Below are 16,383 nucleotides of genomic sequence, written 5' to 3'. Positions count from 1 at the left end.
ATATGTCTATGTGGACAGAAAAATAAGAGTCGTGGCTCTGGGAGTGAAGGGGTTAAAAGGAAATCTGACAGTAGGATTTTAGCCCCCTATTTATATGTGTGTATATCTTTCAAAGACAAGTCCAGCAATACCTTTACATGTCCAGTCTGTTCCTCCATTACTGAGAAATCAGTTTTTGTATTGATATGCTAATGAGACTCAAGAGCTATGATAGATCTGACGCCTCTGTCACTCCAGCTCTATTCCTCGTCCAGCGCCACCTGCTCGTGCTTGACTGTGACAGACAGCCTCTATGTTCATAGAGCTGGAGTGACAGGGGCTTCAGATCTACCATAGCTCTTTAGTCTCATTTGCATATAATAATATTTATTTTTATATAGCGCTAACATATTCCGCAGCGCTTTACACACATTATCATCGCTGTCCCCAATGGGGCTCACAATCTAAATTCCAATAAACTCCCTATCAGTATGTCTTTGGAATGTGGGAGGAAATTGGAGCACCCGGAGGAAACCCACGCAATCACGGGGAGAACATACAAACTCCTTGCAGATGTTGTGCTTGGTGGGATTTTGAACCCAGGACTATCCACTGAGCCACCGTGTCAATTCAAATGCTGATTTCTCAATAACGGAGGAACGGTCCGGCCATGTAAAGGTGTTGCTGGACTTGTCTTCGAAAGAGCTACGTGTGCATATAAACAATTTGTGGGGTGAAATCCTGCTGACAGTTTCTCGTAAATGTTCAGCAGAATTAAGTATGTTGACTTGCTGATATTGTTAATAAATGCTACAATGGCGCTTATAGTAGCATTTATTCTTATCAGTAGTAGTTAATCAAAGCCACATACAATAGTGTAGTGTGGGTCCACAGCCCTCCACACTGTATGATAGACGCCACTGCCTCCCACGCAGTATGATACCCCCCCCACATACAGTATGATGCCCACCACACACAGTATGATGCCCCCCCACAAACAGTATGATGCCCCCACACACAGTATGATGCCCCCCACACACAGTATGATGCCCCACACACAGTATAATGTCCCCACACACAGTATGATGCCCACACACACAGTATGATGCCCCCCACACACAGTATGATACACCCACACACAGTATGATGCCCCCACACACAGTATGATGCCCCCCACACACAGTATGATACCCCCACACACAGTATGATGCCCCCCACACACAGTATGATGCCCCCACACACAGTATGATGCCCCACACACACAGTATGATGCCCCACACACAGTATGATGCCCCCCACACACAGTATGATGCCTCCCACACACAGTATGATGCCCCCCACACACAGTATGATGCCCCCCACACGCAGTATGATGCCCCCCACACACAGTATGATGCACCCACATTCCCACATACACAAATATGGAGCTCACAGTCCCACACATAGCATGATGCTCCCACACACAGTATCATACCCCCACATACAGTATGATGTAGAGCCCACTGACTTTCACACACGGTATACGGTAATACCCCCAGATCCTCACACACGTTATGATGAACCCACAGTATCCCAAATATTATGATGTCCCCACACACTTTATGAAACCCCCACATCTCTCCACATTGTAAGATGTCCTAACAGTTCCCCCCCTATAAGTACTGACTGACAAAAAACCTCATCTAGGCTTGTTCCTTTGATGCACTGTTCCGCTCTGTGCCTCTTGTGGACTGAGACTCCGCCCAGCAGGCGCGATGTAGTGATGTCATCATACCTGCTGCACTGAGACTCCATGCATAGTTTGAATGGTGGAACAGGAAACGAATGGTCCACCATTGCATTCCACTGTATCTACATCCTGAGGATGGATCGAGATACCAGTTGGCATCTCGAGACGAGATACCAGGTGGAGACGCCAGATAATTAAGATGCCAGGTGGAGAGCGGCCGCATGGTGCAAAGCGCCATTGTCTGGACTGGAGCATCCAAAGACCATAGGCCAGTTTGACCAAGATGGTGATATGGAGTACCTTACCATTTGGGCCATAGCCATCTCTGAATTTCATAATAGGGTGTATGAAAATTACTTTTTTAAAATGTACAATATAACTATTAGTAAAGCAACTCTGGTATGTAAAGTCTGATGTAACATCTCTGGGCATATAAGCCAAAAGAATGTAAATTAACGTTCTAACAATGGGGACAGTGAAGGTGCCAGTCTACAATGTACTGTAAACAAACCCTTAAGTCCCTCCATACACATTATATACCTGTCCGAATGATCATTCAGCCAACATCTGTCTCCCCCTTCCCCAATACACAGGAACGATTGACTCGGCTAAGAGTTCCTCTGTTTTCCATGAGAGATCTGCTGTCAGACTCTACTGGCAGAGGCTTATTTCCCTGATGAACTTATGAAATTCAGCAGAACGATTCTTTCTTTCCACCGACATCACTTGAAGAGTTAAGAGTCCATTGTACATGTTAGATGGTTAGCCAATCCCTCCAGAATCAAGTTTGGCCAACTTTTATCTAATCTACATGGCCATTCACTCTGGGAAAAAGCCACAGCCAGACACCTCATATACCAAATTACTGCTGGAACTTGTATGATAGGCGTTGGGGAAATTGTTATATAACTATCAGATATGAATTAAACGGAAAGGATTAGAAGTACCAGTAATTGGTCTCAGTTTATAAGTTTATAGACCTCATTGTTGTGGTAACTGAGAGTTGAAAGGACTCTTTAATACGCCCCATAGACAGTAGATATCTATTGGCAAAATGATTGTTTGGCTATCAATCCTGAGTCCCCCATGTACAGGAACACTCATCTTTGCTAAGCGCTTTTGTGTTTTCCATGATAGAGCCACTGCCAGACTACTGTGGCAGTGGCTTATTTAACAAAGAACAAAAGTATCAGCTGTCAGAAATCTGACATGCCAGATCTTTTCTTTTTCTGACATCACCTGTTGGGGGAGTCAGAATGCCTCCATACACATTAAAAAGTTGGCCGATCCTGATGATATCGGGTTTGGACAATGTTAGTCTAATGTGTATGGGGGCCTCAAAGCCCAAAATACATTAGACTGATGTTAGCCAAGAGCTTTCTCATCTGGATCCCTATACACAACAAAACTGGCATCACAGAATATACAAAAAACATGACAAAGATGAGGCAAAGATAATAGCTCAGTTCAATTCTATCTTAGAGAGTCTGAAGCAAGATTATGTTGCCAATTGGAAAGTGGGAAGGGGCCAGCTTTAGGTAGGGGTAGGCCTCTTTATGGACCCCATGGCAGATACTTTAGGCTCTTTTGAAATTTAGTCTTCTAATATTTTATTAGAGTATACAACCCTTCACTGTGAGTGAATGGACTCTTTTCCAAGTAATTTGGGGCTGCCCAATATCAGACAATCATTTTTAACCTCATTGTATGGATCTCATCGATTATATAATATAGGTAAAAAATAATGGGTCCAAGACTGAAAGCAGTGTATATAGCTATAGGACAGAGAAGTGAGTGGGAATTGAGAACTTACTTTATATAAGTAGTAAATCTCAACAATTTACTCCTTTGTAATAGTATAGTACCTAAAAACAGCAATTTTTGAGTCTAATTGGTCAACAATTTTCAGGTGTCCTCCTTTCATCATTCGACCATGCAGTCCACTATTTAATGTAGCAGTAAATGGTCTGATTCTCTCATCTGAGAGCTTATTTGGCAGACATCTACTCCTGGCATCCTGTCCAGAACTCGCGGAGTGAAACACAACTTCATCTCAGCATGGGGCATGTCTAGGGTCCACATCTGATGGGTGGGTTCCCTTAGGACATAGAGTGGACAAGTACAATATTGGGTTTATATTAATAGTGCCACCCTAGAGATTGGCAGTGAAAAATCATATAAAAAAATGTACAAATATTTCCCCTGTAAGATGGTAGTTGGGAGTTGAACCCCATAAAATGAGGGAGGTATGCAAATACCGATAGAACTAGACATTGTGATATATTGGTAACACTACAAAGTGCACTTACCTGTAGACTTCTCTGCTGTGTGTGTGCTCCAGGATTCAATGATAAGTGAAAAAACACCCTGCAACGAAACAAGTGTCCAAGTCAGTACAACACAGGCATGTACTAGTTGGATGTTGTGTTTGGGACCTATAAAATTTAATATGGAGGTCGTCTGCAGAACCAAAAACTAGTGGAGGACTATAAACCTCCTGCCATGTAGTCCTCCATATTCATAAGCCCTGTATATCCCCGCCCCAACACTGATTGGCAGCTTTCAGTATACACAAAAAGCTGCCAATCAGTGATGGGGGTGGGGTTTATATAGGGCTCAGCATTCCGAGAACTGCTAGATCTCCAGCGGAAAAAACAGTGATTTTATCAAAACTGCAGCAAGCAGCCCAGTAGGTGTTACATTGCTGGATCAGGGTCTCTGTTACTACATTAATCTGTTATCAGGTTGGGGAAGTTAAAACCTGGTGACAGATTCGCTTCAAAGAGAATCTGTCATCCCATAAAACTCAATGTCAACTACATATACAGTCCTGTAGTGGACTCAGTCCCCTATAAATCTTATTCCTGCAGTACAGATTTTACTTCTTTAGTTGAACAGACAAATGGTTTTATTTCATATGCAGATGATGAGACCTCTGTGCACCCTTGGTGTGGCCGAAGGGCTCAGTGAACTGTTCCGCCTCCTAAGTCAATACCTGGGTGCACCACGGAGCCTTCACTGACATGAAATAAAATCATTTTTCTGTCCAACTAAAGTAAAATCTGTAGTGCATGTGTGAGTTTTATGGGGTCTAAGTCCTCTACAGGTCTGGTAAATCCCATTTTGAAGGTGACCTTTAAAAAGATTCCAAATGAAGGTAAAGTGGGGACAGTGTTGCGATGGAGGTCAAGAGGAAAAGTCGGAGATTGGAACCCTCAGAGGAAAGGATTAGTCCTGAATTACAGTTTTTCTACATTTATTAACTTTTTGTAAAATAGTTTGAAGATGGTCAGTGGACTGTCTAGGTCTTTACATGGGATAGAATTTGGATATGTAAGAAAATGTCACCATGGCCGAATGAAAGTCAAGAGCAAACCTGGTGAAGACCACAGCACTGAGCTGGTATCGAGCATCTGAAATCGTAATTTGAGATTTACTCCAAGACCGGTTGCAAATTGTTAATGGACTGACTAATGGTAAAGAGTGGACTCAACCCTGTGACTGCGAGATGAGCCATCAGTGCTCTGACCATCGTCTTCTCTAAGGCATACGTTGCGTGATGCTTGTACTACCTGGACCTCCAAGCACCACAGTGTATTCTTGTATATGGCTGACGGACATAAGGCTAACGAGCATTCATTTAAAGACGTAACTTCGGTAGGAAAATATATATATAAAAAAATACGTTACTAAATGTGAAATGTAATATAGGGGTATCTAATACTAAACCTTTGAAGCATCTCTGATATTCCTTCACAAAGCTAGGGATCCACCATTTGTGCCGATAGCCACGTGGCAACTTTCAGAGCTGAAGAGCATCTTGCAATGAGAACTATAGGACGGTTAGTATTTAGGGTCTGAAAGTAAATGTGTTGGGATCGCGGAGTAGTCTAAATAGTCAATTATGAAACTTTACTAGAATGCCACACAGATGCCTCATAGACGGCGAAACGTCTGGTCTCCAAAACACAAACTGGGTAATATATTAAAGGGCTATTGCCAACAACTAAACTGCTGTCATAGCCTCAAAATTTGGCATAAATGTTAGGTAGATACGGATCCCACCGATCGGACCTGCATCTCTCTCTCTCGTGCAGGACCCCGTTGTGAGCTGCTGTTAATGCAGGGGGGTGGGGGACGGAATTCCCATGTAAGTAGATGAGAATTCAGACCCTTCTATAATCCGTCTCGCAAGACCGATGCGGGTTCCATTAGTGAGATTCGCATCTGTTGTACATTTATGGCATATTCCGTGAGTATGTTGTAACCCTACGAGATAGTAAGACCCCTTAAAGGAAGATAACAGGAGGAGAACTAAGTGCTCAATTTGCTTTTAAACAGTTAAGGGACCCTCCATTCTGGAACTGGAAGTGTCTATACATATCTGCACAGCACAGGGAAAGCGCGGTTCAGACTAAGGCTAGGGCTACATGGCCACAACAGACGTTGCATGACTGAAGTATGTTTGGAGCTGTGCTACATCGCAACACTATACAAGTGCATGGAGTCGCACTGCGACCCTTCACCTACGCTACCGCAACAACCAAGTCACAAATAATCCAACTGAGTCTAATTTTTGCCAACTTGCTTGTCACAGTCTCAGTAGTGTAAATGTCACAATGCAACTTATTCCCTTGTATAGCGGTACAATGCAGCAGCACTAAACAAACTTTGGTCATGCAACGGTCACATATAGCCTTAACCTTATAAAGTAATTGTCGTTGTGATTTTTTTTCTTTCAGAAATTGATAATTAATGTGAAGATAAATGACTCTGTAAAATGTGGTATTAGACAAAACTGCTTCTTTCTCCTCCTGGACCGAATATTCATTCTCAAAATCCTCACTTCAAAGGTAAAATCTGTCCTAAATGAATATAGATTTCCCCATTAAAGAGATAGGAGATGACAGATGGTGCTCATAAAGTTCTATGGAGAACTGTAACTATTGTTTCAGGAGAACTTGCAGGAGAATGCCTGTGTTCCTCTAGCTCCTCCCCTTCCATAGAATTTTAAAGGCACCAATTGCCATCTCCTATCTAAGCAATGGTAAGATATGACTTCATTGAATACAGATTTTACCCATGAATTGAGAGTGAAAGATACATACACAAGGAGAAAGAAGCAGATTTCTCTGATAACATATATTACAAAGTTTCTTATTTCCATGAGTATTATTGACTTTATTAAAATTTCAATGACGGTAACTTTTTGAGAACCTCATACACACAATAGAAAAATGAGCCAAAATAGCCTATTTTGACCTCAGCGAAGCAACTTATGCCTGACCAATAAATGATCATTATCGTTCAAAACGCTGATCAGAATTTTTTGTCCCTATGATAAGCACTGGCTGTATCATCGACTGACAAAATCTAACATGGCTGCTGTGTATGAGATGTGTCGTTCGCCAGCCCACCTTTGTCTTATGTGTATGGTGACTTTTACCACTGCACCTTGCCTGGTGCCCTCTGTTTGCTTCCCCTGTTTCCTCTGTTCACATCAACATTTCTTTTCTCTGGTTTCTAATATAGCTACCACAGTGGCAAGGGCACTCTACTGGTAAACCTAAGCCATGCCTTCCCTATTCTGCAGGACAGAGAATCAAAAGATTATAAAATTTCTCCTTATGGAAAACCCAAAGTTGAGGTAGGGAGACTTATAGGCCATGCAATGTTTCCCTGAAAATGTAAATATGGAAATTGCTTCTTCAGTGAGAAAGACAACAGGAATTCAAGCGCCACATATTGGGGGTAGCAAACATAAAAGCCACTATTGACCCTTTAAAATGCCTTGCCACATGACTTTGTATAGCAAGCTAAACCAAAAGATCCATTAGCAGACACATGTTTCCGGTGTTTTGCCCCTCAGTAGTGCAAATCATGAGAGATGAGAACTGGTTGGCTGGGTGAGAGACTTATGACAGAGAGCTTAAGGGGTAAAATGTCTCATTGTTCAGAGTGCCAAGTTTATGTAGAGAAACTTATACCCCATGCAGTGACCCCTTGAGAATTTAAATATGCAGATAGTCTTTTCAGAGGCAGCTAGTTGTCCTGCTTTGCACTGATTAAGGGCAAAAATCCAGAAGCTCGTGTCTGTAAATGGATCTTCTGGTTTGGCGTCCTATTTTTGGTCATGTGTCAAGGCCCTTGGGACATTACTATTAAGCCAAACCAAAACATCCATTTGCAGACACAAATTTCGGTGCAAAGCATGAGAACTGTTTGGCTGAGTGAGAGACCTATGACAAGGGCATAAGGGGTAACACTTCTCCTTGAACAGACCGCCAAATTGGTGTAGATAGACTTATAGCCCATGCAGCGACCCTGTGAGAATTTTAACATTCAGACAGCCTCTTCAGAGACCAACCAGTTGTCCTCTTGTTTTGCACTACTGAAGGGCAAAAACTCAGAAACACATGGCTGAGAATGGATCTTCTGGTCTGGCTTCCTATTTTCGATCATGTGGCAAGGCCCTTTAAAGAGTTGATGTTGACTTTTAGGGTTGCTACCTCCAATAGGTGGCTCCAGAGTCTCTGCCCTGTTTCTCTGTAGAGGCTATTTGCCCAGCAAAGGAAAGGTGTTGTTCAGACATAAATACCCCATACACATAAAAGTGAGCGAAAATTACTAATTTTGATAGTAAAGAATCATTGATGCCCGACTGATAAGAGATCGTTACCTTTCAAAACATCAATCGAGCATGTTGGATTTTTTTCACCAGTGATAAGGACTGGCTGCATTGTTGACCTGAAAAATTTAACAAGGCTGGTATGTCGGAGATTTTTTTTTTTAACAAATGCTCTTTCAACAGATGAACAATTGATAGTCAGCCCAATTTTGACTTCAGTGTATGTTGGGCCTTTACCACTGCACTCCCTGTGCCACTGCAGCAGTCATCTTGGAAGCGGGAGGAACTTAGTAGGGCAATGAGAGAGCACCAGGTAAGATGACTATACATGACAAGTATGACTACCTCTATATTCACTAGGTACCATTTATATGTTTGGACTAGGACCATCTCAAAAAGATATAGAGTCCTCCCTCAGTGACTATATTGTTTGGACTAAAAAAAAACTCACTCGCCCAGGTTTAGAGAACAGAAAATAAGAAAAAAATATATATTTTGTACTAATTAGAGCTATGCTGGTGATGTAAAGTTGCAGAGGGTTAATGTCACGTACATTGGAGGTCTAAGGGAGAAGAGGGGTGGTAAAAGAAGTAGGGATTCATACCAAAATCTAGTGCACATAATATTAGGCAAGGTCAACCAAAAACTATGTGCTTAGTGTCTTACCTGGGTAATGCCTTTCATTTATGTGCCAGTTATACACTTTAGTAGAAGATATCCTCCTTGACCACCATAAATGACCACCATAAATCTGGCAAAACAGGATATAGTGCACAGAGAATAGCAAGTGCAAATGGAGGAGAAAAGCTTCTGACTCCCCAACAAAGATAGTACTACGGAGCCACATAGTTCTATCAGTGTTCGGAGCACATCAGCCTATGCATGCTATTCCCAATGATTTAGAGGGGATTTGTCATCAGGTTTATTCCTACCCCTTCTGAGAGAAGCATGATGTCCTGATTCCAGTGATGTATCACTTAATGGGCTGCTTGCTGCAATTTTGATAAAGTCTCTGTTATCTCTGCTACAGATCTGCCAGTTCTCTGAATGCTGAGCTCTGTATAACCCAGCCCCCCACCACTGATTAGCAGCTTTCTGTGTACAACATGCCTAGGTAGAAAGCTGCAAATCAGTGGTGGGGGGCAGGGTTATACAGAACTCATGAATATGGAGGAGTACATGGCAGCAGGTTTACTAGTCCTGTAGTGATAATCTCCTGCTGATAAAACTGTGCTTTTATCAAAACTACAGGAAGCAGCCCAGTAAGTAACACATCAGTGAAATCAGGGTCTCTCTCTAAATTATGCTGCTCTCTGACTAGGTGGCAAAAAACTAGTGACAGATTCCCTTTAAGGAAGCAGTCGGAGAGGACGGACACTGTTGTCCTTCCTGACTGCACACAATTTTTAGCAAGATGTTAACTTGCTAAAAAGTGCATCCTGTAGTCACAAATTTATGGTAAATCTCTGGTAGAAACTTCCAATATTATATTCCGAAATCTCTGGAGTCATGCACTACCACACATTTTTAATAAAGCATAACTGTAGTCTATCATTAATAAAATTAAGGGTTCAATTCATCATTTGTACCTTTTTCAGTGACTTTTGTTTTTGTTTTGTGGTATTGCCATTTATTTATTTTTTTACGCAAAGTTTTTTTAAAGTGGCTCAGCCATTTTGATGAATTTTTAGCTAAATTAAGGATGCTCTATTTTTTGTACGTATTATTATCTATTTTTGTGACCAAAAAGTCGCACAGTCCTGTAAAACAGCACATGTTAGTCTTAGAAAAAAAAAATTATAAAGGTTTTGTACCACCACTAGGGTCCTGGCGTACAGTTGTGTATAAAAATTTTCCTATTTTTTAAAGTTGCAAAAGTTGAATTAGGCTATAACATCTGGTTAACCAAAACTACGCCCATAATACAGAATTAATAAAAGATAAAAAAAAGGACAAAACCAGGTAAAGTTACCTTAAAAAAGGACGCAAAATAAATGATGAATAAAACGTAAAGCAACTATTACAACTATTTACACCAGAAAAATAGGCTCAAAGACAATGATGAATTGGGGCTTAGATGTTTTATTGATGATGTGTGTATAAGTATGGAAATTTTTGTAGGAGGTATACACGATAAATGTATAGACACAATCTCGGGGTCGAGGGTCATTTTAATATACAAAGGTTATTGTGGATGTGAGGACAAGCCAAAAGCTCAAAGAGATGGGAATCTATTGGAAGTAGTATATGAAGAGCCTACGAAGTCCACCACCAGTGGCTCAACGATCCATTACTAGAAGATGGAAATGTAATTTCCAGTTGAGAAGGGATACTTCTATACATCTACGGTTCATCTTAAATATCACTTCTTGGGCTACAGAATACATCGCATTTATCTTACGAGTGTCTATAAAGACTTTATGCGGGTCAAAGATCAATCTTTATTTTGTCAGCAGCTGCCACTTCTGCAACCAGCTGTCAACTAGAAAGGAACAAAACAGCAGAGAAGCCACCTGGCCGGGTCAATGTCGCTGCCTCCTGGCCTTGAAACAGGGGACGTTACATGAAGTATCACAATACCCCAACAGCTGTAATGTTACTCACCGGCCACTTGAAGTGAAAGGGGACTCGTACAGGGCTACTGGCCGCTATGGCCGCTGGATCCACAGCCATCAAGTCGCCCAGGGCTGTTCCAAATGTGCAAGGAGGATCTGGAGACACCACTGGCTGGGCATGTTTAAGACACACTCGGAAGAAAATGTGACAGGAGCGACCAGCTACGCAAACACTTCGGGGACTGCTGAAAGAATGGACCTTCAATTCAAACACTCCAGCTGCCTCCACCTGGGAATATAGAGACAGTAATTGGACCAGCAGGTAGTCATTGACAAGAGCTGATGATGCTTCTTCAAGATAAGGAACATTAAAGAAAAAACAGTCAAAATTGTTAGTCATATATTGGACCACCAGGTCGCCCTTGACAAGAGCTGATGATGATTCTTTAGAATAAGGAACATTAAAGAACAACCAGTTAAAATTGTTTCCCATGTATTGGACCACCACTTAGCCCTTGAGAAGAGCTGATGATGATTGTTTAGGATAAGGAACACTGAAAACCAACCAGTCAAAATGTTTACTCAAATATTGGACCTGCAGGTTGCCCTTGACCAGAGCTGATGATTATTCTTTAGGATAAGGAACACTGAAGACCAACAAGTCAAAATTGTTACTCTTGTATTGGACCATTAGGTAGTCCTAGACAAGAGCTGATGATGGTTCTTCAACATAAAGAACATTGAAGAACAACCAGTCAAAATTGTCCCCCATGTATTGCACCACCAGGTTGTCATTGACAAGAGCTGATGACAGTTCTTCAAGATAAGGAACACTGAAAACCAACCAGTCAAAATTGAAGCCCATGCATTGTACCACCTGGTAGTCAGTGACAAGAACTTATGATGGTTCTTCAAGATAAGAAACACTGAAGACCAACTAGTCGAAATTGTTACTCATGTCTTGGTAATATCACTGCCTTTGTACAGTGCCAAACCATATACCGCACCAGAGCTATTTAATCTAGATCACAGGACATATGGACCAAAACCATCTATGTTGCAAGGGGATAGACGATTGGGGGGAAGTTATCACAAGTATTCAAATATGAAATCATCACATAGAGTAGATGTAACCAGGTATGACCGACTGAAGTTACAAATGTTGCCCTGTTGTATGTATATTTCAGGATGGTTGGTACTCACCATTGGCAGGAACAGTAGCACCACCAGGAAGAGTGGAGTGTTTTCTGTCATGGTATCGACGTTCACGTGTAAATCTCAGGGCTGAAGCTGAAGTCAATGTAGTCCTACTAGAGGGATTGAATTGAAGAATTAGGAACTAAAGGCAGGTGTCTCCACGAAGCAAAGTGTAATGAAAAACGATAAAGAGTATTTCTGTAAATGTCAAGAGTTATCCAAACTGGTGTTAGACCTAGAGGGTATAAATGCCTGGCAGGCAAAAGTATATCTCAGCCTAGGAAAGTTTATGAAATAGAAAGTATATCAGCCTGGCAGGCTTTGTAGGCATCTGGATGAGTTTTCCTTTAGAAGTGATGCGTCCTGATCAGGCAGGCATCGCTGATGGGCACGCTCTCTATTGAATCCTGTGTGGTCTTTTGTCCTCAGAGCTTGTCTGCTTTGGCTGTGACTAAAGTTCTTCTAAGTCAATCCTGGGGCTTTATACAGAGCCTCCTGGTGTTACATAGCCCCCTCCCTCACTCCCCCTACAAATTTAGCCTCCCCTCCTCCTCCTCCTCCCTCCTTTCCATCCTTTCCTCCTCACATCACACTTTTCTTTGATCAGCTTTCCGAAAACCATGAAGAAAACAAATTAAAGTCTTATCCTAAACAACAGGAGCAATGGCTTCACCCCCGGACCACAGCTCCTGGGGATCTGTATTGTCAGAAGATCGAAAGCCAAAGCTTGGACTAAAAATGGGACCGTGATGTAATATTATCCTCCAATGTGACAATTTGCAGAATTATAAACATAAAAAATAAGAGCTTCATAATCTATCGGCGCAAAAAGAGAATCCTGGAAATTTTGGAGTGAAAAGTTGAAACCTGACTGATGTAAAGTTGTCCCCCAAAAATGTGCCAACATTTCACATTATCAGGACCTCATTTTTTGGGAGATTGTATGTGGCTCAAAAAGTGAATAATGGGGAAGATATTCCTAAGGAAAAATTCTACCTTCTTGGATGTAGGAGAAATCAGTGTCTTTTACATTGGTCTGAATTGAGAACCCTGACAAAAATAGGACCGGTGGCTCCGGGCATCATTTTAGAACCACACAACGCCTCTACTAGGCTCTGTTCTGAATAAAAACCATGATACGGTGCTGGATCTGTGTCACTACAAACAGCACCGATGCCCACTGACAGACAACAGGGTCCATCGCTTTCTACCGAGGTGTCCATCGTCTCCACGGAAAGAATGGTGACAAGGCTTCCTTACAGAACCTTCCATCAGACTCTTACACTGGTTGATGTTTAGAACCTTTTCTTGAAGAAGTATCATTAATATCAAATCAGTAGGGGGTCCGACATCTGGCAGCCGCACCGATCAGCCGTTATTAGCCATTTGTGACCATGCTATGTGTAGTGGCCACTGCCAGATAGTGCACATTAACTGCTATTTTCCAGAAGTACTTGGCAGATCGGATAACCCCAGAAGGTCAGGACACCCCTTTTAAGTTTTTGTTCACACAATCTACTTTTTAAAAGACCATGTTGACTTTATTGGGATCCATTAAGTATTCAGGTATTTGTGACACTGCAGACTGCAATACTAGAAAGCTTGACCTAACCCCTTTGTGGTACCGGGAAAGGAGTCTAAAGCCGGGTATACACCTTCAATAGTCCTGACGTTAACATCTATTCTTCTCAAACATGCATATGTTTTATAGACAGAAAAGTAAAATAAGCCTCTGCCAAGTACACTGGCTTTATCTAGTGAGCACAAAAGGATTGGGCAAATTGAGATCCAACATGCCCGACCTTTCCATTCATTGAGGAAACCCTCTTACATAGAAGGTTGGAGGTTCGGCTGACCGATGACGAACATGCCTCCTTCACTTCTGGAATAGCGCGCACTTCTGAGAACGTATATATGGTGTACGCCGGACAGTGCGCTCGTTTCTGGGGTTGTCCATGCACTATACAAGCATCAGTAGTATATGTAGTATAGGATGGAGGTATCGGGTGAAGCTTCCTATAGGATATCACATAACCCGGCCCCATTGTGGCTACTGTCGGGCTCGAATTATCTATATGGCATATGTCAGATACTATCCATAATACATAAGAGCCGCACCTATCCCCTTACTTACACAATGCGCACACTTCCCCCTGACGTGTGTCACGCTCACCTCCCCATTATTAAGGTGTGTGTTTGTTAATGAGGTGAGTGTATGAAGGGGGGACGCTTTGTAATGGAGAGAACTTGTTATGGTTGGCTGGGGGTCTTTTGTTATAGCCAGTGAATAGGATGAGAGGGATGGGGGTGGGGGTATCAGCTGTATGCTAATAGGAGGCACCTGTCCCTCTCACCCCAGCACACTTCTTGTGTCTCACCTCACTTTCTCCAGCATCCTGCTTCCTTCCTTCTGTCTCTTTGTCTTTGTCCCGGCCCCTGAAAATCTTGCGTCCCCTTTTGTTCTCTTATTACAGGGTTCAGGGCCCCCTAGAATGTCAGTGACAGCCCATCCGAACATGAACTCTAAACCCCCGACCCCAGATACATTCAATTCCAACCCCAAATATTGAGCTGAACCCCTATGCCACCACCCATAGCGTAACCCTCAACGACACCTACAATCTGCTCCCCTCCTGCTAATGTTGCATCATTAGATCAGCAAAATAAAATGAAGTTGGGACCCCTCCATGTAGTCCCCTTATATTTATCATTGCGCCTTAAAAATGGGATTAAGGGGAATAATAGGGATCGATTTAGTTTCCTAAAGAGAGAAAGAGCTCAGACCAACTTCTGAATATTAATTATCCGGACGTGCGCCTGATGAGGGGAGGAATCCCTCTTCCCTCTATATACAGCCCCCTCCCTCATCTATATGTGGTGGAGCCCTTCCCCCAAAGTTAATTGTTTGCATATAAATGACAGATTATTCCTGGTGTCCTTATATCAGGAGATCTGCTCCCCGGCTACATCACAAAGTACTGATCCGATATATTCAGCCTATCCAAAAAACTCAAATGTGGACCCCCACAAAACTTAACCCATGGATTGTTTAAAGTTGCACCCATTAAATTATGGGGGGCTCCAAGTAAGGATCCTCTTCCCTGATCAATGATGTAGGAAGATGATCGGCGATCATTAATTTTTATCATTGTATGATACCCTTCACAACGCCATCGTCAGCAGACCCCCGCGCTCTCTCCGCGACGACTACAGATTTACGCGGACCCTTGATCAACAGACCCCCAGGGGGCCCCTTCTCCACTTTCCTTTCACTCCTTCCAAAAGAAAACTTAAAAAAAAATGTTTTGTTGTCAATACAGCGATTCCTCCTGATAAACATTATATTTTAATATTTTATTCAGAAAGTCACGAACGTAGCTGTGCCGAATATGTTAAAGTGATTTTCCAAAACTTGCAGCTTTACTCCTCCTCCCCTGGTTCAATACTGAGTCTCTGCTGCTGCTCCCAGTGTCTGTTATCATCTGCAAGCAACACTGATGTTATTGTGGCAGCGCTGCAGCCAATCAGTGAGGTTAGCGGCTCTGAGCAGCCTGGGCCAGCAACTGGGGAAGAGCCCCTGAACGCAGTGATTGTCTGCAGCGTTGTCGATGTAAAATAGTGGCTAAAATTGCCATATATCCCCAGACTTAATGTGGTTTTCCAGTGGCAGGTCCTTCCTCATGGCGCATTAATTGCCCTATGCGCTATTTATCACCAGGAGGATTAATAACTTGCCCGATGGTTACGTGGTGCATAGTTGGGGGCCCCCACCATGCAGAAATATGCATTTAAAGGGGGTTTTCACGTGGCAAATTCTTAGCAGTGAGGGATGATTTTGTGGTGGTCCCCAATTCTGCATGGCTAGTTTTTGTAGTGGTTCCCAATTCTGCGTGGTTAGTCTTTTTGGTGGTCCCCAATTTTGCGTGGTTAGACTTTGTGGTCGTCCCCAATTCTGCGTGGTTAGTCTTTGTGGTGGTCCCCAATTCTGCATGGTTAGTCTTTGTGGTGGTCCCCAATTCTGCATGGTTAGTCTTTGTGGTGGTCCCCAATTATGCGTGGTTAGTCTTTGTGGTGGTCTCCAATTCTGCGTGGTTAGTCTTTGTGGTGGTCCCCAATTCTGCATGGTTAGTCTTTGTGGTGGTCTCCAATTCTGCATGGTTAGTCTTTGTGGTGGTCCCAAATTCTGCGTGGTTAGTCTTTGTAGTGGTCCCCAATTCTGCGTGGTTAGTCTTTGTGGTGGTCCCCAATTCTGCATGGTTAGTCTTTGTGGTGGTCCCCAATTCTGCGTGCTTAGT

General features: G+C 42.6%; 1 protein-coding gene across 1 annotated transcript in view; it reads right to left on the bottom strand.

Moving 5' to 3' along the window:
* The window catches only part of DLL3 (delta like canonical Notch ligand 3), a 129,132-nt gene extending 116,554 nt beyond the window's left edge, over positions 1 to 12,578 (bottom strand). The window contains exons 1-3 of the mRNA XM_077285897.1: positions 12,095 to 12,578; positions 10,941 to 11,180; positions 4,018 to 4,075 (exon numbers count right to left, since the gene is read on the bottom strand). Coding sequence (XP_077142012.1) covers positions 4,018 to 4,075; positions 10,941 to 11,180; positions 12,095 to 12,145 — 349 coding nt within the window. The 5' untranslated portion in view covers positions 12,146 to 12,578. The remainder of the gene's footprint in view (positions 1 to 4,017; positions 4,076 to 10,940; positions 11,181 to 12,094) is intronic.
* Between the last annotated feature and the right edge of the window lie 3,805 nt (positions 12,579 to 16,383).

This window comes from Ranitomeya variabilis, chromosome 2 (assembly GCF_051348905.1).
Source record: "Ranitomeya variabilis isolate aRanVar5 chromosome 2, aRanVar5.hap1, whole genome shotgun sequence".
Lineage (NCBI taxonomy): Eukaryota > Metazoa > Chordata > Amphibia > Anura > Dendrobatidae > Ranitomeya > Ranitomeya variabilis.
The sequence above is the reverse complement of the archived record's forward strand: the minus strand, read 5'-3'. Positions and strand labels throughout refer to the sequence as shown.